The 24549-nt window shown below is 41.1% G+C and overlaps 2 protein-coding genes across 6 annotated transcripts in view; one reads left to right on the top strand and one right to left on the bottom strand.

The window, feature by feature from the left end:
• The first annotated feature begins 69 nt into the window (after positions 1-69).
• On the top strand, positions 70-11131 carry LOC116821518 (uncharacterized). Of its 5 annotated transcripts, none has more exons than XM_075062578.1 (7): positions 70-117; positions 2084-2164; positions 2795-2950; positions 4698-6629; positions 8593-8718; positions 9369-9494; positions 10789-11131. In XM_075062578.1, exons 3-7 carry the CDS (start codon positions 2803-2805, stop codon positions 10824-10826), a joined length of 2370 nt encoding a protein of 789 aa, XP_074918679.1. In that variant the 5' UTR covers positions 70-117; positions 2084-2164; positions 2795-2802; the 3' UTR covers positions 10827-11131. The 5 variants fall into 5 exon arrangements, with proteins under 5 accessions (XP_074918679.1, XP_032630716.1, XP_074918678.1 ...); XM_032774825.2 differs by lacking the exon at positions 70-117 and adding an exon at positions 1520-1628; XM_075062577.1 differs by lacking the exon at positions 70-117 and having other exon boundaries at positions 1520-2164.
• Positions 11132-18273: 7142 nt separating this feature from the next.
• The window catches only part of RP9 (RP9 pre-mRNA splicing factor), an 11759-nt gene continuing 5483 nt past the window's right edge, over positions 18274-24549 (bottom strand). The window contains exons 5-6 of the mRNA XM_075062583.1: positions 20801-20862; positions 18274-19496 (exon numbers count right to left, since the gene is read on the bottom strand). Coding sequence (XP_074918684.1) covers positions 19307-19496; positions 20801-20862 — 252 coding nt within the window. The 3' untranslated portion in view covers positions 18274-19306. The remainder of the gene's footprint in view (positions 19497-20800; positions 20863-24549) is intronic.

The raw sequence follows: 24549 nt of genomic DNA on the forward strand, positions 1-24549 counted from the left end.
TTTCGCGCAGGCGCTGTTTGTCATGCGCGCCGTGCTGGGACGCAGGCGACCGACGCTGCTGTTGACCTCCGGAAACCGACTGCTTTGGGAGACTGCAGAAGCTGGGAGATACGAGCAGTTCGTTGCTGGGAGGGAGGAAGTCACGACAAGGGACGAGTGCGCCTGCGCTCAGATCAAACCGGAGGGAGGGGTAGGGCAGAGAGAGAGCGGAAGGCGCCCCCTGCCGACACACAGCGCTCACTGCAGTCCTGCAGGAAGAGCGTGATGCTGAGGTTCACGCCTGCCAGGCTCGGGGCTCACCATCTGGCGGTCTCGTGATGCGCAGAGGGAAGGCGGGAACCTGCAGGGGGAGCAGGGGAGTGATAACTGGGGTGGCCCGGAGAGAAGAGGAAAGACGTTTACAGTGTTGGCGCAAGGATGAAAAGATCATGCGCTGAGCTTTAAAACCGGCCGATTTTTCAAAATAATAAATGTTCGGTGCTCTGTGTCTGCCCTCTGGGGGTTGAGCCTTCAGGCTTCACATTTTCCAGCTTTCCTTTCCACCCAGAGAAGCGGCAGCAATTAATTTACTTTGGAAAAGGAAATGGAAGCTGAGAGTCTTGCATGATCACACGACTCCAGGAGTGGGCTTAAAAAAATATCCTGAGACTTGTGATCAAAACAGCTGGAAACACTGCAACTAAGGGAGAGAGCAATCCAATGGGGAGGTGTGAGCACAGTGAAATCATAGCTCCTGCCCACACAGAGCGCCTTTTATGACTGCGGTCTCTATAGGGGATACAGAGTTGACCAACACAGCGTGAGGAGACAAGTGAAAAAATTAGGGAGAAAGTTCCCTACATAGATACAGGCTTTGTCTACACAGGAACCTGAACGACAATTTTGTCATTCAGAGGTGTGGAAACAACAAAAAGTTTTGCTGGCAAAAAGGGCCAGTGTGGACAGCACTTTATTGGCAGGAGAGCCAGCAAAAGCTCTCCTGCTGACAAAGCTACAGCTGCTCTTTGGGGATGGAAGTTTTTTGTTGGGGGGAGAGCTCTGTCCTGCTGATGAATAGTGGTTACACTGCATGCCTTTTAGCGGCATAGCTGTGTCACCAAAAGGTGCATAGTATAGACATAGCCATAGAAATTCCAATTCATCCACATTTTTCTCTCTCTCTTCCCATGTGAGTTAATCTCTCCATCCTCACATCATGCTTCTCTTTTTCCTCTCACTGTCCCTGCCAAGAATGATAGGTGCTCTGTGATTCATTGAGGTGTCTCAATTAAGTGACAGAATCCCCACATTTTTTAAAGACTTATGCCTGGATTGGGATCCCAGTCATTTTTCTGTCATTAATTTTCATACATTCCAAGAGTTGGAATATGTTTTGTAGGAGCAGACATACCTCCTTGCTTAAGAAGGTGGACTGTGAATTTCAGCTGTCTAAGTCCCTGTGTTGACATATATAATTAGTCTCTTACTTTTATTAGTATTAACAGGGACCAATAAAATCAATAAAGAAAAATTGACAAACTTTTTTTATGCTTTCTGAGGATTTTTTTTCACAAAAAATATTTTGTTTGGAACTACAACTTTAAGTTCAGGACTGATCATATTTTGTTTTTGCCTGTGATCTACATCAGGTAGGTCACAGTTCTTATACGGATTGAACATAAAATGCATGGAAGTGTTTGCAGGATTGGGGTACGCATTACCTGGAGTCTTCTGCCTGGGGGTTGGAACACTTGCTGCTCTTCCTGCTCCCTCCATTGGCTACCACTCCCATTGATTGATGGAAAAGGTCCCTGGATCACTATTAAATGAGCCACAGGTGGTGAAGGGAGTGGAAAGTGGTAGTTCTGTTCCATAAACAAGATGAAGTGAAGGTGTGGTTAGTCTCTTGCTGGGCTGCAAGCAGCAGCATGGACCTTAGTTTTGGGAGGATTCTGATGGGGGAGGAATAGCTTACCTTTGTAGGGCTTGCTTTCTTCAAAGGTCAAACTAGCCTTTTGGGTGTCTGGTCTAGAAGAGTGGGTGCAGTAAGAGGAGCATGTAGGTTTATAGTGGCTAGTCAATCTGTGTTGAAACTGTGTTGTAGATGGAATCTGGGGGAAAGAGGACTGTGCCCTGAGTGGTTTTCTTTCTCCTGAGGAGTGAGCTGTGTACCAATCTGTAACAGGTTGTTGGTTCAACTTTTGTCATTTACTTTTATGAAGTCTTTAGCTCATCAGCATGTCTGTTTTGTTTCATTTCATACTAGCTAGTCCTAACTGTTTTACTTTCTAACCCCTCTTCTACTGCTTTGCAAGTTAATTGTGGACAGCCAGGTGCTTCTTGTGCAGGTTGTTTCAGAGGGGCTTGGTAGTATAGAGTTTAAAAAGGTTTAACTCTGCTCATCTAGAAAAGAGAAAAATTCTGTTGTGGTTTTGTTTTGGTTAAAAAAAACAACACAGAATCTAGAGAAGAAAGTGGCATTTTTTGGGGTGGTGGTGGTTGTTGTTATATGCTCGTAAGTGGTATGCATAAAGGCAGTCTTGCTTTTTGTCATGTGGCTGCCTAGTGAGACAAATGACAGCTGATATTACTGTGGACTTCAAATCTTCTCCCCTAATAGGGGCAGAAATGAAAGAGAGTGAAAATTTTCAAGATGGAGTCAGTTGCATGGGTGTAGGAGAATATTTTATTTTTTTAACTTGCATACTTTTTAGTCTGTTCATCCCTGCAATACTATGACTTGTTTAGAAGTGTGATCTGTCATGTCCCTTGGTAGTTTTAAAGTGGCAAAACCTGATAACTTTTTGTCTTTCAGCTTAAAAAATGAACACTGCTCCAGCTTCAGAAAATGGACCATATTCCACAAACCACACAAGACCCTTTTTTTATGCACAGCCAACAGCACAACAACCTTTCCCCAATCCATGGTACCTCAGTAATCTATATAATCCATATTGTGTACCTGCCCCAGGTAAGGCAAAATAGAGCCATCTGAGGAAAACAACATGCTTTTTGTATTACTACCTGAGTGGAGGAAATGCAAACTTTATATTAAAGCTCCTTTCATCTGTTGTTTAACTTTTATATTTCCCCTAATATCAAGGAGCCTAGAATTATTAGTGTATAAACTGAAGGCATCTCTCTTAAAATGTGCTCTCCTTGTCTATTTGTTCTGCTGTATTGTAAACTGGTGTTTGATGTCTGTTTCATGAGTGGGACAACTCCAGATGAACTGGACAAGAAGAGTAAGTTTCTAGGAAGAGTTTGGTAAACAGAAGCAGGCAGTTCCAGCAACTGGTAACAATAGGAAAGCGCATGTATAAAGGCAATCACTACTATATCCTTTGCCTATGAGGAATGTTGAGTAACTGGCTAACTTCAGTCAACGCAGAAACCTTGACATAACTTAGTGCTGAACTGTAAGATAGTGCCAGTTTTGACACCTTAACAGATATTGAATCAGTACCCCTGTGTTGTAAGTGCCTGTTCATAATTACAGTTTATGGAAAATGGGCATTTTTAACAGACTGACTTGCCCGAGGTCCCACAGGAAGTGTGTGGCAGAGCTGAAATAGAACTGTCTGTCAGTTTCATGTTTGAGACACTTCTCTCACTGTGGTGCCTATTAAAAGATTCCATGCCAAAGCCTGCATTGTCCGGGATATTAAGTGGAGGAAAATGTCACTTGAGCATTGTCTGGGAGTGTCTAAGATTTTTAGCTAAAAACTAAACTAGTGCTTTGACATCATATCAGAAGTATGACATCATAATGCACATTCTCCCTAATAGGCGCTGGGACTCTAGTGGTGGGGTTGCTGCTGGAATAACTTCGGGTTAAAGAGAAACTGCATGGAGGTTTCTAAAAACAGAGTGGGATTTTTTTAAATATCCTGTGTACTGTAATAGCAAGGCAAAGGGAGAGTTGAGAACGTTATGCCTGAAGCTTAACTAAATGCCCAAGGCAAGTAAAGCTATTTCAATCTTGTTTCTAGCAATATGCAAGTATAAATCCGACTTCATAAGAGGCTTTCAATATTTTTTATTTTAATTTTTTTATTGGTATGGCTTTCTGATTAGTCTTAGCTAATATGAGACAGCGTAGTATCAGAGGGGTAGCCGTGTTAGTCTGGATCAGTAAAAAGCGACAGAGTCCTGTGGCACCTTATAGACTAACAGACGTATTGGAGCCTAAGCTTTTGTGGGTGAATACTTATGCTCCAACACGTCTTCTATAAGGTGCCACAGGACTCTTTGAGACTGCATAGTTTCAAGTAGAAACTTCTAGTGAACATCAGATCTCATTAAAATGCTCATAACACACCTTAAGAGTACATACTATTACCCAATAAGTACTTGCCAATGCATATATTAATTGAATTTCTAACCGTAGTTAGAGCTGTTCTTTAAAAGGCATTCTAATAGATAACAACTTAGTAGATAAAAGCTCCAGCAGTTTGGACTTGGGAAGAAATGTAACCTATTGGCAATTACAGGGTAACATGCCTCTCTGTGGAGTTCTTGCACTCTCCTCATAAGTATTTGGCACTAGACAACGTTGGAGGTGGGATATTTAACTAGATAGCCCACTGGTCTGAGCTAGTATGGCAGTTCCTATGTACCTAATGGATTCTGATGACTTTCAGCTTTTATTTCAGAAGATAGTGCTGTTTTTAGAGACAAATGCATCTCTCTCTCCTTTCCTTCTTCAATATCTCTAGGTTTCAGAAGTGGAAATCCATATTTTCCATTTTATTCTGTTGCACTACATGAGTACCCTGGATATCTTGTTCCACAACATCCCACGCACACAAGAGTTAACAGAAGACCTTATTTTAATGTCCCCCCACCCTCTCCTCTGTTTTATCATGCAACAAGGTTTAGACATTATACTGGCTCTGGGAAAAGAACAGTGACCAAAGAAACACAGACTGATCCTAGACAGCCTGAAAACAAACCAAAAAAGCATCAGGATCTCTGTACAGAAACGAAAGGCTGTGAAGCAGGAAATATAGGCTGTGTTTCTTCTGGTATGGGTACAGAAACTGAAAGTACTTCAGTGAAACAAGAATCAGCTGGATCATCTCTTGTGCCAGAAAGAGACTTTCAAAATAAGGGGTCTTCCAACTCTTCACAGTATAGAAACATTCCTTCAGGAAGCTATGCTTTTGAGAAAGAAGAGGTCCGAATAGAGTATGGAAATGGCTCGCCTGCAATTCAGCTATGGAAGACCTTTAAGGAAACTATTCCTCTCTATGATGTGGCAACTGGTAAACCAGTCCCAGAGAATATCGTGCAACGTGACTTGTTTTCTGTTAGCTCTTGTGAAGGGGTAATATACAGCCCTCATGAAGAGGAGGAATTGGTGTCATGTGCTTCTTATTCAGATGAACGAAAAACTGCTCTTTCTTTGAAGCAGAGTGGTGAAGATGGGCAGAAAAAAGAGGTCCAAAATAATGAAGTAAAACTAGATGCAGAAAAGCAGGGAAATGCAACCCAAAGGGCAAAATCTCCTCTAGATGAAGCCAGGGCAATGCAAATTGCTGAGCTGGCCAGAACTGTTCGTAATGATCAGCTAGTGGCAAGGCAGGACACGTTTAAAAAATCTAGTTTGAAAAGATCCACTGCTTCAAAAACTTCTGAAGAGGAGTCCAACCTTGATCAGCAAGCAAGGTTATTTCCATCCAGTACAGAAATAACACATGATTCAAGTCCACTGCAGAAAAAGCTAAATCAGAGCCACAGTCCAACCAATGTAAGTCAGATAACAGATAAAAGTTTATGGTGTGAAGAATCCATGGAGAAGTATGTTCCTTCTAACAGCTGGCTAGCTTGTGTGGATGACATGGACACTAACTACAACTATAATATGTGTTTGCCACAAAGGAAACATCAAAGTGTACTCAGTCTGTCTTCTGATGAAATGTCTTCTAAAGATGAAGGATCATCGACTGATGATGTACCAGTGTCTTACTTTGTCCCTGATTATGTGCTTCAGAAGAGCATGTACGCTGTCCAAAAAAGTACAGAGAGCTCAGAGAAAGAGAAAATTAGAAGTAGTGGCTCCCTTAATGAAGATGAAGTGGTAGGAAGGGAGCAGACCAATGTTGTCAATACTCAGAACTTCAAAAGCTGTTCGAAAGTGAAGATTAAAAAGATGGCCAGCAGAGATAGAAAGATTGGGGTCCTCCCTAGATCTTCTGGTCAGAAGAAAATCTACTCCCTAAAGAAAAAAGCTGCTAAGAGCTTGTCTCTGTCAGAGGCTGAAGACTCTGAAGAATACTTTGTGGCAGAGGAAGAGGGTGACAATGAGGAGGAGGATGATCTGGATGAAGTTGAATATTTCTTTCAAGAAGCCACTCCATATGGACACTTGACCTCCGGTAAAGGCAGTTTCTACAGACCAGTTGGCCAGAGGGTGCTTTGGAAACCACCTAAAAATGCCATACCAGCTCACTTGATTAGCTGGCCTGCTTGGGAGAAAATGAAAACACAGAGTGGGTTCTGTGAACACACTGGTCTGGCTTATAAGTCAAGTGAGAAGGACCAGGATGAGGTTGTGTACAGTGATTATGGGTACTATGGAAAAAAGAGGTTTACAACAAAACAAGAGGGATCTGACCATAAGAGAACTTCACAGAAGTCTTCACGAGGTGAGTTAATATGACTGGGATAAAAGTAGTATAGGATCATGATTCAGAATATTTTGCAGCATGTGTTTAGCTCTCTAATTCTAAGTGCTAGCTGTATTGTGTTTAAAAAACAAACAACGCACAGTCAGTCTGTGGAACCCTTTGCCAAATGATGTTGTTCTGAAGGCCAATACTAGAACAGGGTTCAAAAAAGAATTAGATAAGTTAATGGAGGATATGCCTATAAATGGGTATTTGTCAGGATGGGCAGGGATGGTGTCCCAAGCCCAGTGGTGGGCAACCTGCAGGCTGCACACGGCCCATCAGGGTAATCCACTGGTGGGCTGCTAGTTTATTTACATTGGCACGGCTGCCCGCAGCTCCCAGTGGCCACGGTTTGCTGTTCCCGGCCAATGGGAGTTGTGGGCAGCCATGCAAATTTAAACAGTCTGGTGGCCCGCCAGCAGATTACCCTGATGGGCCATGTGTAGTCTGCGGGCCGCAGGTTGCTCACCACTGCCTTAGCCTCTTTTTGCCAGAAGCTGGGAATGGGTGGCAGGGGATGGATCATCTTGATGATTACCTGTTCTGTTCATTCCCTCTGGGCCTTGGCACTGGCCACTGTCCGAATACAGGATACTGGGTTGATGGACCTTTGGTCTGACCCAGTATAGTCACTCTTTTATGTTCTGTTTTTGCCTTGTGCATAGCCAGCAAACTTTTGGCTAAGGCTAAATTTGAAGTCCTTAATATTATTAGACAGTGTAGAACTCTTATTTTTATTCATATATATTTATATATAAAATAATCTTTTACCCAAGGTTGAGCTTCAAGTGATGTCAGCTAGTAAACAAATGTGGATTGATCCTCATTTAATCTTTTTGACTTGGATAATACACTTTTTCAATATTTAACTTGTTAAATAAATGAAAAACACTCTTGTTTGCCACTGTCAAATGACATCTTGGCAATATAATCTCTTAAATTTGTGTCGACACTGGCTACCATACCGTAGCCCCATGTTATAAAATGGGCTTAGCTAAGGTGGGGGAACTGTCTTATAAACTGGTGATGCTAACTGATATAAACATGTTTCCTATATCTATAGTAGGGGAGTAGAGGCCACTCAAGACAGTGTGCTGCCCCTCAAACTTGGCCCAACTGTTTCTCTGCGATGACTATAGTTGAGGGGTGGAGAATGGCCAGGCCAGATTTAAGTGAGTGGTGTTGTAATGTGGCGCATGGGTTTATAATGCAACTCAGGTTTGGCTCAGCCACCCCTTCTGTTATGACAGATGAGTGGCTTCGCCAAGTCTGCTGCCCTTAGCTTGCTTAAAACGAGAAGAACCTCTGCAGGAGAACCAAATATTGAAACTTCAGATAAACTACTGCTTCCTTTTAATCTAACTTGTTGAAGACAACTAAACAGTTCTAACACACTAGCAAAACTTTAAACTAAATTGTGATTTTTAAAAAACTCTTCTTGGCCTGGGAGAGAATATTTCCTTTAGCTAGAAACAAAGACAAGCAAAGTAAACTTCAGGTAACTGAGTTCCTGTGACTGTAGCTAGCTAATGATCAGTCTATTAATTACAGTAATTCTGCTTGTGCTTTCTTCAAAAGCACTGCCATAAATTGCCATGATATACTAGTATAATCAAGCAGTAATTGGTTCCATGTGAGGTTTTGCAGCCCTTTCACAATATCTATCAAACTTGGTAGTGCACAAAGGTACAATATGATAAACATGCATATTGAGTCCAATGAGCAACATTTAAAAAATAAACAAACTGGAGCCCAGCTACCAGTGATTAGTATCCATATAAATATTAGATTTGAAAAAAAAATAATTTAAATATAGTCCTCTGTGGACTACACATTTTGCCTCTGTATTGTAGGTCAGCTGTAACAAGTCAGTATGGTAACATTGCTTACAGTAGATGCTTACTGATATTATTCCAATGTCTCACTATGTTTTAATTAGTAAGGTTACTAAAGGAAAACATGGGGCTGACAGCTGATGAGTACTGGATTAGAACTGGTGCTAAACCCAAGTGTGCCAGCTTGATATGTGGTAGCCTATCATCCCCAACCAGAAGCAAAGAACAAGGTACAGCTGATTTCTTGTCACTCCTCAGATTCTCTTCCCTTAAATCTTCAAAGAAACTGTTTTCAGCAGAATACTTTGCCATTTTGGTGGGATATTTAGCTATTGCTTTGAAGGAAATACATGTTGGTTGTGGTTCAGATAACCTATAAATCTGGCTGCTCTGCAGGGGAGGGAGTCTGCATATATAGAGAGTTGGGGTGATTGTGGTGGACAAAACTTTTATTTTAAAGCTACAGCAGTATATTTTAATGTGGCAAGAAATGATGCCTTGTATCAATGCAGTTTTTACTAGGACAATTTATTGCTACCTAGTTAAGATACTCTAACCCTGTCCTAGCTAGGGACATAATTCTTCTGTGCACCCTCAGCAGCAGTTCATTACCCTCTTGACAAGTGAATTTTAAAGCTACATCTCATGTTCATGCCTATGCAGATACTGCTTTTAGAAAACATTGTCTATAGCTGTTGATCCACACTAATTGTAAAGAGTGGCAGAAGAGTGTGTGGGGAAGAGAGAGAATCCTTGCTTCAGGAAAGAGAGTAAAAGTTATTAAATACTATAAACTTAAGTGAGAGCCTGTCTTAAGTGAAATCTAAATATTCTGAATTGCTTGAAAAAGTAATAATGCTACTTTTATTTGGTCATTCAGGTAATCTGCTTTTGGATAAACCAAAAAGGAAAAGGATAGGCAAACCCCCTTACAAACGTAGAGACACAAGATGTGAGGCAGAAGACATTGAAGTATGGGAAATGCCTAAACCCAGTGCACACAAAGGTTAGCATACTATCACATGCCATAAACACTAGATATGTTCTAGCAGTAACTCTAAGTTTACTGTCATGTGGCGTGTGTGTGGTGGTTTCTTATTGTCTCCCCCCCCCCCCCCATCTCCCCTCTTGGATTATCTGCATTCAAAACATGAGTACCTTTTTAGATACTCCTTTACACACACTCCTTTGTCATAAAAGAATTCTTTGACCCCATCACACTCTACTACAAAGCATCTTTCTGTCCTTAAACTACAGGCTTCCAAATTTTTATTTTAAAAAACAATGGTTGGCATTTCATACTACACTAATGGTGGTACTATAGTTCTTTTTTTTTAATGCACTGTAAGCTCTGGAGCAGGGACTTTTATTGTTAAAAGTCAAAATAGAGATGTAACAAACTCAAGTGATTAAACATGGCGCATGTCTTAATTCCAAGGTCTTTAGTCTTATACTAATTAATATGTTCTAAAGTGACTTTATGAAAGCATTGTGAGTTAAGAGTAGAGGTCCATGGTTATTGGAAGCCAGCTCAAAGAGGTGAGAGATGTTTGGTGAAGGAGAGCATAGTTGCTTGACCTAATGGAGGAAGACTGTTCCTGTGTAGGGAATACCATGAAGGAGAAAACTCTCTCCCACCTGAAACTGATTTTCCACAATAAACCCTCCTGACATGAACAGTATAAACCAATGGAGTGTTTGAATCTGTCTGCAGTCTGAAACACTGGCTCAGAAGTGCAAGTGTACGACTAATCAAAATCCATTGTGGTCCCAAAGCCTAACTATGACTTAAGATGTCATTACTGTGCACATTTCACACCTGATCTTTTTAGTAGGAGCATTCAGTCATCTTGTACATTTCAAACTTCCTCCTGTATTTCCCTGTTAATGCCAAAAATGGTGCAATTTTTCCAGCCTGCTGCCTTCAATTTCTGCAATGCATTTATGCATTCCCAATAGTCCTGCACCAAAATTAAGGAACAAATTAAGAGAATTTAATATCAAACTAATAATGCTAGGAATTTTATACTAACTGGTTCAACAAACCATCTTTAAAATAATCGATTTCTAATCTTCTGTACTCCTGGTAGACAACCCAGGATCTGTGGTGCAGAACTTAGGTCTGCAGAGCTGGTGGGACTTCAGTATGTCTCAAATTCCTAGTTTACTTCCTGCAATAGTATAGCTCACTTGCTAGTTGCCTGTTTTAAAGGAAGACTTTACAACACGCATCAGTGAAGGGAAAGTGCATATGTTAAAGAAAAATTGAAAGATTTAGTTTTCTTTTTTTTTGTTTTTAGGGTGTGGATCAAAGAGGTCTCTCTACAAAAGAAGATAATCTGACTATATTGCAAATGCAAGGGGGAAATCTGATTACTGCAAATGCTGGGAGAAGAACACAAACATACTGAGGTTGCATGTCTCTTAATCTTTAAAATGAGTCCATAAGTAGCTCTTTTTTGTTCTTTGTATAAATCTTTCTAAGCTACTATGCACAGTTAAAGGATAAGAAGTAACATGGTAAAGAGTTCGAGTACACTATATAAAATATTAAATGAAAGAAACACTTGAAATAAAGCACTCGAAATTGTAAATAAGAACACTCACTTATTGCTTAAAAGCAATAAAGTTAACAGAATTGCACTGATGTGTGGGTTTTCTTTCCTAAATACTGTACTGAAGCACAAGCCTAATATAGGGATGGGTTGTCTGTACTAGTAAACACCTAAGCAACTGCACTTATTTTCCTACCTTCCTACCATATTGTTCTAAACTCTAATTGCAAAGCTTGTTTTTTGTAACTCTAACTTCCATGCTGCTTTTCAGAGGTCAAGACTTCAGGTAACTAAATTTCTCTATCTTGGGAGAATAGAACAGTGGGGATGATTTTCAGAGTGCTCTTTCAGGAGTCCAGCCATGACTTTCCCTGAGGTCCCCTCTCCTGTAGGAAAACTAGGTCTAGGATAGTTGACAGATTAATCCTTAGTGGAGAATACTAATGACAAAATAGCTCTTCAGAATTCAGATTTTTTTTTTCCAGTTCCTGAACCAAAGAATTTAATATACAGTTAAAAAAAAAAACAACAAAAAAAAACCCCTCTATAGCCACTTACTGCTTTATGTAATGATAGCCTGACAAATGTGGAGACTATAGTGCTCTATCCAGAGAGCACTTCTAGTTCTAACAATTAAATGATCCCTAGTACGCTAGTTTTAAGGGACAACTTCTGCAGATGTCTTGGTGTCTCTGCTGCTGCAGCAACGGGTCTCATACATCCAATACATTTAACTCTGAATTTGGGTACACCTGACCTGAGCCAACACCACCTTAACTCTTAAATTTTTTTCTGTTATCCTAAAAAACACTTAATCCTGGCATGGCTGCAAAATGCCATGTCAGTACGCATGTACTCAAAGTAACTTACCCGTATGTTAAAATACCTCTCTCTGAACTGTCTTGGTGGCAGTGTGTATGGGAATAGAACAAATTACTAGGGTGCTTCAAAACATCTCAGATGCAGCAGATTCTGGGAGCTGAGCAGAGACATGTGGAAGAGAGATGCACAGGGCATTTCAATTTAAATGGCTCAGAACTGTGCTAGTGTGGCTATGGGCCAAAATTGCAGTGGTTCAGAATACAAGTCACTGTGAAATAGACCCTGCCTACACTTCAGAAAGCTACAGAGGAAGATCTAGACTATCTGATTCAGCTAGGTACCAAACCAGTTTGACATGTCTAAGTTAAATCACCTTGTTGACACCATAATGTCAGAATCAGTTGAACAGCTTATTTGTACAGACATCTCTATACTGCCATTTTAGTGACTCAGATACAGGCTTATAACTATCGCTTGGTTGCATTTTACTTCTGGGGACTTCAACAGACTATGCAAGGATCCCTACACGTGTAGGACAGCTGAAGGAAAAAAATTCCCTTTTTTGGCAAAGGAGGTTCAAACAGACCTGAGATTCTAACACTGGATGTTTCGTTGGACAGTCTTGTTGTCTCTGACTCAAATTCTAAAACCTACGTGTTTCTAGCTAAATCTTCTGTCGGTGGGATATAATCACCAAATCTTATGCCAATGGTGGCTTGGCATATCAAATTTTAATTCTGCAATTTCACATTCAGAGTGTAGGAATTCTATGTATGTTTGGTGTTGTATAATTTCTTCCACTTCAATGTTGATTTAAGTGTTTGTTCTTGGCTTCTGAGTGAAAAGATCAAATTACAGCTGTTTCAATAAAATGAAGAGAATGTAAGAACCACCTACAAAAATAATGTGTGATAACCATGGATCTGCTAAGGAAAGACAGCTGTAGTGCAAGACACAAACTTCTTCCACAGCACATATTCCCTGTAGCTGGTGTGTGGTGCTAGTTGGCTATTAATCAGTGACTTTGGAATGTCAATGTCATCTCTGACCTCTCACTGAATTTTAAGTAGCTTGTTATGCTCGGACCTTGTCAGTGCATGCAGAACCTAGATAGCCCTGCTCCAAACATTTTTGTCTTCTCTAGAGCTCTCTGGTAGTACCACAACAGTTCAGGAGGAAAAAATATTTAACTATATAATCAGACCCAAGAGGTTTTGCTAGGATGACAAATAGCTCTATGAGCTGGTAGACATGTTACAGCTACACTCTTCTTGATTTGTATAGTCATGTGAATGTTTCATAATTCCAGCACTCATAAGTAATGTGATAAACCAGAATCTACATGCACTGGAGGCAAGAAACTTGTTAAAAGCTTCAGTCTCTGAAGTAAATTACCAAGATGTCAAGTGCCTTAAATAAGTAAATGGTTAATCAGAGGTAGATGGCCATTGCTCAATTTAACACTTTATGGAATAGCTCAATTGTGTGTGTGGTTTTTGCTTTTCTTCTCCTCCTGAGGCTAGAAAGGACCATTAGGTATCTATTCTGACCTGCATCTCAAATCATAGCACTTAATTCAGGAATTCTTGCCTTTTGCCCAACTTGTGATTATTATAAACATCCCTTTTTGATTTTTTTAAAACTCTAAAATTTACTACAAACCTTGCCAATTAATAATACCTACTTACGCTGTTTTCAGTTTGAATTTGCATGACTTAATTTTTCAGCCACTAGATTTCATGTGCTCAAGGCCTATCTAACATCTTCTCCCTGTATAGATACATAAAAACTGCACTCAAGCTCCCTCTAACTTTTTATTCAATAAACTGATTGTGTTGCTGTAGCCTCTTGCATTGTGTTTCCTGGACAAGAACTTAGTCTTGTTGCTCTTCTAAGCCTGCTCCAAATTACCATTTTTGAAGCACAGACACTATAGTCCAGAAAGTGGTATTAGTCATGTTGTCTAAGGCAGTCTGTTTACCCTGTCAGAGTATCACGCTAGAAGCTCATGTTTGGTTTATGTACAGTGGCTCCTATATCCTTAACTGAGCCACTGTTTTTGAGAATACAGTTCCCTATCTTGTAAATACTACGTTCTCTCTTCCTATAGGTTTCAGAGGGGTAGCCGTGTTGGTCTGTGTCAGCAAAAGCAATGAGTCAATCAAGGTGGATATGGCCCATTCCCGACAGTTGACAAGAAGGTGTGAGTATCAGAGGGGAAAAGTCACTTTTTGTAGTGACCCAGCCACTCAGTCTTTATTCAGGCCTAACTTGATGGTGCCAAGTTTGCAAATTAATTCCAGTTCTGCAGTTTCTTGTTGAAATCTGTTTTTGAAGTGTGTGTGTGGGTTTTTTTGTGGGTTGTTTGGGTTTGTTTGTTTGTTTGTTTTTTTGGTTGAACTTCTGAGTCTGGCCACTTTTAAGTCTGTTATTGAGTGTCCAGGGAGATTGAACTGGTTTTTGAATGTTACAATTCTTGATATCTGATTTGTCCATTTATTCTTTTGCATAGAGACTGTCCAGCTTAGCCAATGTACATGGCAGAAGGGCATTGCTGGCACATGATGGCATATATCACAGTGGTAAATGTGATTAGGTCCTATGATGTCCCTCAAATAGATATGGGGACAGAGTTGGCAACAAGGTTTGTTGCAGGGATTGGTTCCTGGGTTAGTGTTTCTGTTCTGTGGTGTGTAGCTGCTGGTGAATATTTGCTTCAGGTTGGGGGGGCTATCTCCCAATGTCTGTGAGAGTGAGGGATTGTCATCCAGGATAAGTTGTAGATCCTTGATGACGCACTGGAGAGGTTTTAGTTGGGGGCTGTAGGTGATGGCTAGTGGCTGTCTGTTACTTTCTTTGTTAGGCCTGTCCTGTAGTAGGTGACTTCTAGGTATCCTTCTGGCTCTGTCAATCTGTTTCATCACTTCCCCAGGTGAGGATTGTAGTTTTAAGAATGCTTGATAGAGATCTTATAGGTGTACAACCAAACGTAATTTCCCCTCAGTTGATATTCACCCCTTCTTATCAACTGTTGGGGAATGGGCCACATCCACCCTGATTGAATTGGCCTTGTTAGCACTGACCCCCCACACATACACACTTAGTAAGGCAACTCCCATCTTTTCATGTGCTGTATATTTACCTGCCTACTGTATCTTTCACTCTATGCATTTGACAAAGTGGGTTATAGCCCACGAAAGTTTATGCCCAAATATATTTTAGTCTCAAGGACTCCTTGTTGTTTTTTCTATTCCTATAGGTCAGTGGTTCCCAAACTTTAACATCCTATGAACCCCTTTCACTAAAATGTCAAGTCCTATAAACCCTCTCCTAAAAAATAAATATTTCCAGGGATTTTCTCCTTTACTACTTTTATAATTTATACTCAAGTAATCTTGGAAATGTCCTAAAACAAATTTTATTACACTATTTATTATAGTATTTTTATTACATTATGAAAATAGCAACACTTCCACAAACTCACTTTTCATAGCTTGTATCACTCTGAATAAGCCTGTTATAAGACAAGGCTCCTATGTTTCATCAAGGAGTATCAGATATGAAGGTATTTAAGATGCCAACTCCAAGTTCCTCCTACACAAGCATTCAGGTCTTGAGCAGTCCAGGCAAACAACACACATTACAACAAAGCCTAAACTTGTTCTTCATAATTTTAAAAACAATACTAGCTATTTAATTTTAAAAACAGCAAAAAATATCCACCTCCTTTCCATTTCTTTTAAGGAGGCTTGAAGTTTAAATCTCCTCAGGGTGATATATGCTTGAATCGATCTGCTTAACTCTTATAAGTCCAGGGGCTGCTGGCCCTGTGCTGCCCAGGGTTCCTAGGGACAGGTCTGTCCACCATTAGGGAATTTTTTCCCCAAGAACCCCCTGTAACATCTTGCAAACCCCAGGGATTCACGAACCTCAGTTTGGGAACCACTGCTCTAGATAAAGCTTTCATTTGACTCTATTAAAACATGTCTGAGTCTCATCACGCTGTAGCAGTGACTTGTCATCCTCATTATCTACTTCTGTATCATGTATGAACTTTTTATCAGTAGTGATAATATATTCCAGGTCACTGATTAAAACTGTAAATAGTAGTGGGTTGACCACCCATCCATAGAGCGAAATTACATTAGAAACTACCACCTGTTGATTCCTAGTAACAATTGTTTGGTCAGTGAGTCACTTCTTTTTACATCACGATTAAGTGTTCCACAGCGATGTACAGGGAGTCTATTCTTACTTGCATACAGAACAATTCTGCTGAGTTTATATGGCCACTCTTTTTTTTTTTTTTAAGTGAGTGTACTGAGATTAAAATTTTTCTAAATATTTTAAGGAAAAAATATTAAATATTTAACAAAGCTTAACCTTTTTATAATAGAAGAGGCAACCAGCATCAGCTCTATGAAAGATAAACACCCAAGGAGGTAGCAAAAAGGGATGGGGCCATTAACAATTAATGGGATGAAGTTTTATAAAGACACCTTAATATGGCTTTCAGGATAGACTTCCAAGCAAAAACTCTAAGGAAAGATGCAGTAACCCACATGAAGCCTCTCTTACATTTTTAAAGATTGGCTTTGCTGTAGCCATTGGTAGAAAGTTATAGAGTTGTTGCAAGACACCTCTCAGAATCTATTTCCTACCCACATTCCCTCAACCATGCTGCAAACAAGCAAGGAACTGGACGCTCTGATGACAATACTTATTTCTCCACTGCAGCACTGTAAAGAAGGAGATCAATCAAGCCAACTCTCAGGCAGTTCTAACTGCCAAGGCTACCAACCAAGAAACTGCAGTTGTAGCCAGCTGTCAGTTACCCTACCATAGAGCATTCCTGAATTTCTGATAGTCACTAACAAGTAACATTAATTTTGCATATAGACAACTTGTTTACTAAATACTGTAAGAGAAGATACCCTGTAGGTTCTTTTGTAACATTCACTTTTGGGACTTAAGATAGAATACAGATATCTAAAAAGTTACATTGCTGTGATTCAACAGAGGATTATGCACAGTTGTGATGATGACTACAAGGTCTATGCTTTAGATTTGGAGGGTGTCTTGTAAAGGAGAAGAAATAGATTTGTCCCCCTTATTCCCTTTGCTTCTGTTGATATAAAATTTAGCAAGGAAAATAGAACAGGCCTCTTCTAAGTAGGGCTTTTTGACTCTATTTCCAGTCATCCACAGTATCTTTCTGGAAGAACGGTAATAGCAGGTTTATGCAGACTTCACCTACTTAGTGTACTTCCTCTCTCAATATTTATTCAGATTGTTTAAACTATTAACTCTAATACCTGAAAATTATGCAGCAGGGGAAAAAAAGTACACCTCTATCCCAATATAACTCAGTAAAGCAGTGCTCTGGGGGGCGGGGCTGCGCACTCTGGCTGATCAAAGCAAGTTTGATATAACGTCACTTTAGTGTGATGAAACAAAAACAATGTACACCTCTACCTTGATATAATGGGACCCAATATAACACAAATTCAGATATAACATGGTAAAGCAGTGCTCCGGTGGATCAAAGCAAGTTCGATATAACGCAGTTTCACCTATAACGCGGTAAGATATTTTGGCTCCTGAGGACAGCATTAGCAGGGTAGAGGTGTATTTGGTTCACCATTCCCACTCCCTTCCATTATAGGATCAGAAAGCTTTCATGCCAAGAAGTAGTGCATGTTCAACCTGTACTAAAATATTAGGGTGAAATCCAACCATCATCAAAGTCAACACTGTCAGGATTTCATGCTTGCCACAAACAAGGCAATTGTAGCTTTACCATGTGATAGCTGTTCAGTGTAAGCCCTAATGGGGAGCCTATATTTAAGTTTACCTCGACCAGCTACAACTGCCTTGTCTAAGTTCAGATTTTAAACACACCCTTTTCCTCCCCATGAAGGAAAACTCCAATTCTATATTGAGGTTTCTCATAAAACAAAGAAAAAAAACAGCTTTGATATTTTCAATGTAAAAAAAGTTTCAGAGCTTCATTCATTGTCATAAAGCAGTTTCGAAGACTCCACAGGACAAACCCCCTCTTCCCTTGCAAGTTACTTTTAAACACCTAGACTCCCTGCAATCAGAGGTTCATATCACAGTGAGATCAGTTTAGCCATGCATCTTGCAGGGACAGATATATCTGGTATTATACTGTTGTGCAGATCTTTCCAGTCCTGTCTGCCCTGGGAGATTAGAGATCCATGGACCCTTTTTGTAAAAATAAGCATTTGTCCTCATGTCCTTGACCAAAGCATCCTTGTTTCCAGCCTGCTTTTCTTTTTCTACATTTCTATAGTATTGTGTACTATATACACTTGTAAAACATTTGGGATTCCTTCCATATACTGATACAAGAATATTCTTTGTATTTCCCATATTCACAAAATATTACTGTATTAAATATTTGACTAAATATGTAAAATTAAAACATTTAAAGTTACTTCCCCAAACCTTTTTAGAAACAAAAATGTATCAATACAACATAGATAATGAACAATGCTCAGAAGAACATTGTTACCCATTCCATTTCAAACAAGAAAACTCTTTTCTAAGCAACTAACATGCTAGCTTTTGTCAGTAAAATTAGTGGGGGGAGTTTTATTATTATTTAGCAAGAGATTTTCACACATGGAGCCCAATTTTGCAGTTCAGAGGATTACTTCAATGAGTAGGTGCTGGTCAATGTTGTAGAGTGGGGCTCAGAAATAGTGTTGACATTTCAGAACTGAGCTTTTCTTCCAGTAAATAAAAATAAAACCTTGCTAACAATACATTTTTGCCTTAAAGTAAAGCCTCTTCATTAACATTAATAGGTTTTTTCTTATGTCACACATTTTAAAGTGGTGATCATTCTGATCATGGGATGATCAGAGTGACCATCAGTATGTGGGGAAGATACAATACAGCCTGATTACACTTAGCTTGGACCTAGCAACATTCGTTGTTGTTTGCTGTACATGGGAAGTCCTCACATGGTTCAATGCTTCGCACAGTACAAACTGCAATTCCTGTTACCGTGAAGCTGTGTGTGTAATTAAATTATTTTATGGGGTAAACATTACCTCACTAGAGAGCTCCATGGTCCTTTGCTGAAATCTGTAAGCAGTCCCTTAGTGGTGGCTGTTTTAACAGGTGGCAGCATAACAGTGAGGTTTTATCAACCATTGAGTTAAATGATCATTAGCCCATGTTTCACAGTACCTAGGTATGCTCAAGTAAAATCATTCCTTGTTAAACAGCCATAGCTGAGCTCACCCCTGCAGAGAGGCAGAAAAAGATGGCACAAATAGGACATTAGATGTACCCATTTGTATGTTCTAGACTATTACAAAGCCCTTTTTGGTTGGTTGTTCCTCATTCTTTGGATGTCTCCTTACAGTTCACAATCTGGGTTCAAGAAGCATTTAGCAGGTGACTGCCGTCAGTCAGATTCTGACCTCTCATTTGATTTAGAAGATTTGTGCTTTCTTTTCTTTTTTTTCTTTTTTTTCTTTTTTTCCTTCTTTTTCTTCTTCTTGTGTTTCTCTTTACATTCTGAGGAACTGGAGCTGCCACTACTTCCATCTTCATCTGAAGAAGAGTCTTCCAGCAGTTGCTTCAATTGCTGTATCCTAAATACACAAGAATTAACATGAAAGAGAATCCTTTTTCCATGTGTGCAGCAGTATACCCACCCCAAAAAGTGAATAATGTAATAGACTTGTGAGAACTGGTTACCAAGTTGTCTTTGGGGAGGATCCCTGGCTATGCAAATCACTCCAGTAGAGTCTAAGTTATGGATTTCTGTGCTCCTGTTTTCAGCCAGGCATTTGTCCAACTCAAGTGTTTTTCCATCCTGGGGGTAGGGTGGTTGATAAGGGGAGGGCCTCTACTGCTACCCAGCAAAAACAGTTATGTGATGTTTTTATTTGAACATGTATACAGTGTACTCAGCGACAACAGCCATCAGTATGCCCCCAACCCAATTTTTATACTACTACTAACTGACATGCAGGTGAATCCGGGATGAATAAATTATGAGGTTTTGTTACAATGATGAAGAAGGGGAAGTCACTGGTATCGCTGACATAAAAAGCAGGTTTTCCTTTAGCAAAACAGGTAATTTCTGATGCAAAAGCCCCCCCCTGTTCAGTTCTATGCTAGGATGGATTCTTAACAGATAAGGAAAGTCTCCTTACCAGCTTGATTACTTCTATTTGGTACCATCCATTTCAACTTGGTGTGTATTTTTTTTAAACACGTGCAACTGGTCACCTACAACTACACTGCACCCTATCCGTTAAGCTCTAACGTTGATTGGACATTGCTCATCAGTGATGCTTCCCAGTGCAAGGAACAAGGAAAAGAATTAAATGCTTCTGCTCTATTTACTGAATAACGATTTAATAATAGGAATAAAGGCCACATTTTTCAAACATGAGTACCTAAAGCTAGCTTCCTAAATCCTTACAGAGGATTTATTTATTCCTAAATAAAACCAACCTGGTTTTCAGAACTACTTAGAAATCTCACTGAAGTCAATTGGAGCTGTGAGTGCCCAGCACCTTTGAAAATCAGATCACTTTTACTAAAGACGTAAAAAAAATAGATTTAGGAGCCTTCCAGGTTTGAAAATGTTGACAAAAATGAACACGTCTACTTTTTGAACAGGCAGTTCTAGGAATCATTAAATATAAATCACTTCAATTTATGAGCAACAAGTAAAATAGCAAGTATTTATTAAGAAGGGACAAATGACACCTCCTCTTCTGCATTAGCTGTTTATTAAAATATAAAGCTTACCATTAACTTTTGTTTGGAGGTGATGAGCTGAACCGTGAGGGAAATTTTGCCCATAATACCTAATTTTCACAGAATAATATCAAATTAAAGGCTTACATTAAAAAAAAATAATCTACTACAGAGATGCACTTACCTCATTTCCTTTTCGTGGCGTTTATTTTCCCTTATTACATCATACATGGGGTCTTCATGTGCCTTTGAAAAAGAGCAAAGGGAAAGCCTAGTATCAGTAAAAGACACTACCATTGGCGCATATATTTATGACACTTTCCTACCATTAAAATGTCCAATCCAACGTTTATTCCAATAGAAGAGTCCCAATTAGTCCCAAGCTCTCAATTCACAAGGATGCACTGATGTTATTGCAAACCTTTTAGTGAACTTGGGCTGATTTTTGGCATCAGGAAAGGTTTATGCAACTATAATCCAAAGACTATGTAGCTGACTGCATAGGGCTCTCCTTGCCCATAACACGTCTCCTCCTATAGCTGGGGACTATCTCCTATAGGTGCTCAAATATTATGGTGATATGAGACATAAAACTGGTTATAAATTAGAACTGCTGCTAAAGTCCTGAAATAATCTTAAATATGCCTCTAACACATTTGAACCTTCCTTCTCCATTACTTCCTTTTTCAGTCACGGGACAACACTGGAATCCTGCCTGTGAGTCAGAACCATAACCTGAGCATCATCCTCTACTCAGATCTCTCTCTAGGTCCTCATATCCATGCAATGTCTAAATCTTGCAGATCTCTTTTCTCTAAAACATGATGTTTCCGATCCAGCCACACAGCTATAATTCTTGTTCAGGCTCTTTTTAATCTCATATCTTGATTACTGCAACATCCTTTCCTCTGGCCTTGACAAAGGCAATCTTGCCCCACTAATATCTATTCAGAATNCTGTTTGCTGTAACTTGTATCTTAGGCTCGGGGGAGGGAATCCCTCTAGTCTATATAAGCTGAAGACCCTGTAAACATTTTCCATCTTGATTTTACAGAGATAATTTTTATTTTTTCTTTCTTTAATTAAAAGCTTTCTTTTTTCAGAACCTGATTGATTTTTTCCTTATGTAAAACTCAAGGGGATTAGGTCTGAACTCACCAGGGAGTGGCAGGGGGAGAGAAGGGGGGGGGGAGATTAATTCCTCTCTGTTTTAGGATCCAAGGAGTTTGGATCAGCGTACCTCTCAGGGAAAGTCTGGGAGGGGGAAGGAGGGGAAATGGTTTATATCTCTCTGTTTTAAGACCCAAGGGATTTGGGTCTTGGGTCCCCCCAGGGAAGGTTTTTGGGGGACAGGAAGTGTACCAAAACACTATATTTTTGGTTGGTGGCAGCGCTATCAGATCTAAGCTAGGAATTAAGTTTAGAGAGGTACATGCAGGTCCCAACTTTCTGGACGCTAAAGTTCAAAGTGGGAATAATACCTTGACAGGTGCCTATGCCTCTCCTGCTCTAGGGACTCTTTCACCTCCTTGAAGACCCCTTTATGCATCCAAAATGGCATAAAGGGGTGTTAGTGTGGGAGAGAATGTGCCCCAGATGAAAGCGGGGGAATGGTCCCGCTGTTGTGGGGAACTTTCCTGGCTTCTGCACTACCCCGGTGACGTGGGCTGGCGAAAGGATCTGAGTCCTCGCTCCCACTTCCTTTACCCAGAGGCCTCCCTGCTCTCAAGGACTCCCCTTCCACTCTCCTGTCTGGCAGAGTCCTCGGAGCCCCAACAAGGCTGGGCCCAGGATTCCTGGGGGGGGCTTGACCCCCAACCCTGCTGTGGTCACCTAGGACAGGGGCTAAGCTGTCCCCACTCCAGGGTACTCTCTCTGCACTGGGCACCTCCCTGACCCACAGATCATTTCATACAGTTTAAAGCAAATACAAGTTGTTTAATTAACAATTAATTAAAAAAAATAATAAGGAAAAATGGGAAAGGTTAAAGGAAAACACATCACCCTGCTCTGTGGCAGGAAACATTGCAAACAGTGTCTGTGGACATCAGGGCACTTCACAGTCTGTCCTGAGTCCCCTTCTCAGGCACTGGCTGTGCTGCAGAGATGCTGCGGGTTGGACACTTGTAATGGTGGCGGCCACACAGCTCCGGGCTTTGGGTGGTGGTACCCTTCTTTCCAATGTCAGCCTGTGGTAATCTAGCCGTCCAGTCCCAGACCTGGACTTTAGTGTCCACCAGTCTGGTCCTGTCCCAAACCTGGACTTTTGCGTCCAAAGTTTGGGGGCTTACCTGAAACTCCCCCAAGCTCACTCCCAGATTGGATATTCTCGCTGCCACCAGATCAGGAATTAATCTATGGGGCCTGATCCCCCCTTTCCTCCCTCTGGTGTCCCCAACCCTCCCTTGGTGGGACACCCAGATTCCCAATCCCTTGGATGCTAAAAGCAGGGAAAATAACCCCTTCCCCCTCCTTATCAGGCTTGCCTCGCGGCTAACCTGTGTGACCCAAGAAACCAGCTTTTCTGCTTCCCTCAGGACAATGGAGATGCAAAATACCCACAGCTGGGCTCTGCCACCCCCCCCTGCTCCAGGAACGAGGGAAAACTGTAACCACCAGAGAACAGAGAGAATTCTTCGTCTCTTTCCCCGTAGTCTGCTCTTTCCCTGGACCCAAATAGGAAAATAGCCCACAGCCTGGCTTTTCCCTTTGCCTCCCTAGGAAAAGAACTTTCACAAGGTTTAAAAAGAAAACTTTATAGAAAAAAAGAAAGAAAATATAAAACAATCATCTTGCATTAAGAAACTCAATACAGGCTCTTGCTTATAAGAAAATATAAAGAAACAGTCTGATTTAAAAGATAGCCCAATTAAACCAGCACAACAAATTAACATACAGGTAAATACACCCCAAAGACCATCATAGCTGAATTACTTTGCGGTTCCTGGGTACTTACAGATGTTTAGAAGAAGTATTAGGAGAGAATTAGAAGAAGACTTGTTTCCTCATAGCTAAGAAAACAACAAAGACCCCGAGTATACAAATTCCCGCCCCTGACTTTAAACAATCCAGTTCTCTGATTGATCCTCTGGTCAGGTGTTCGGTTACCCTTTTCAGGTAAAAGAAACTTAACCCTTACCTACCTATCCATTTATGACACAGCCCCCTGTCGGGTTAAGATCCCCCTCCCAGTCTGGCCTGCAAGGACCCTTGGCTGGGGGTGTCTTTCTGCGCTGGGCCCTTTGCCCAAGGTCCCTCCTTGGCTGGCCCCAGTTGCTCACCACACCTGGCTCTGTGGCTGAAGCTCTGCTCCCAGCACAGGATCTGCTCTCCCTGGGCTGTGTCTCAGGCTCTGTGGCTGCAGCTCTGCTCCCAGCACTGGATCTGCTCTCCCTGGGCTGTCTCTGGCCACTCTGTATCTGGCACGGCTCTGCTCTCCAGCTCAACTTGGGCCCTTGCTTTCCACTTAGTTCGGTCCCACTCTGTCTGACCCAGGCAATTCCAGCTCACACGGAGGACAGGACCCCCTCGGCCTCCTGACTCCTTGATTAGCCTGCCTGCCCTGTCAATCAGGCTCAGAGGCTGAGGCTGACATGGAGCATTGGCCTTTCCCCAGTCTTTTAGTGCTAGCCAACCAAAACACCCAGGGTCGGCTCTAGGCACCAGCGCTCCAAGCATGTGCTTGGGGCGGCACTTTCCAAGGAGTGGTACTCCGGCTTCTTTTTTTTTTTTTTTGCTTGGGGCGCAAAAAGCTGGGAGCCTGCCCTGAGCAGAGGTGAGCTGCGGCAGTGGGCGGTGTGGGGAGGGCCACGGGAAGTAACCCGGAGGGGCAGAGGAACCGCTCCCCACCCAGCTCACCGCTTCTCCACTGCCACCTGCTCCCCCTAGCACGCCGCCTCTCCACTTCTCCCCCCTCCCTCCCAGGCTTGCCAC

This window comes from Chelonoidis abingdonii, chromosome 2 (assembly GCF_003597395.2).
Source record: "Chelonoidis abingdonii isolate Lonesome George chromosome 2, CheloAbing_2.0, whole genome shotgun sequence".
In the NCBI taxonomy this organism is placed as follows: Eukaryota; Metazoa; Chordata; order Testudines; family Testudinidae; genus Chelonoidis; species Chelonoidis abingdonii.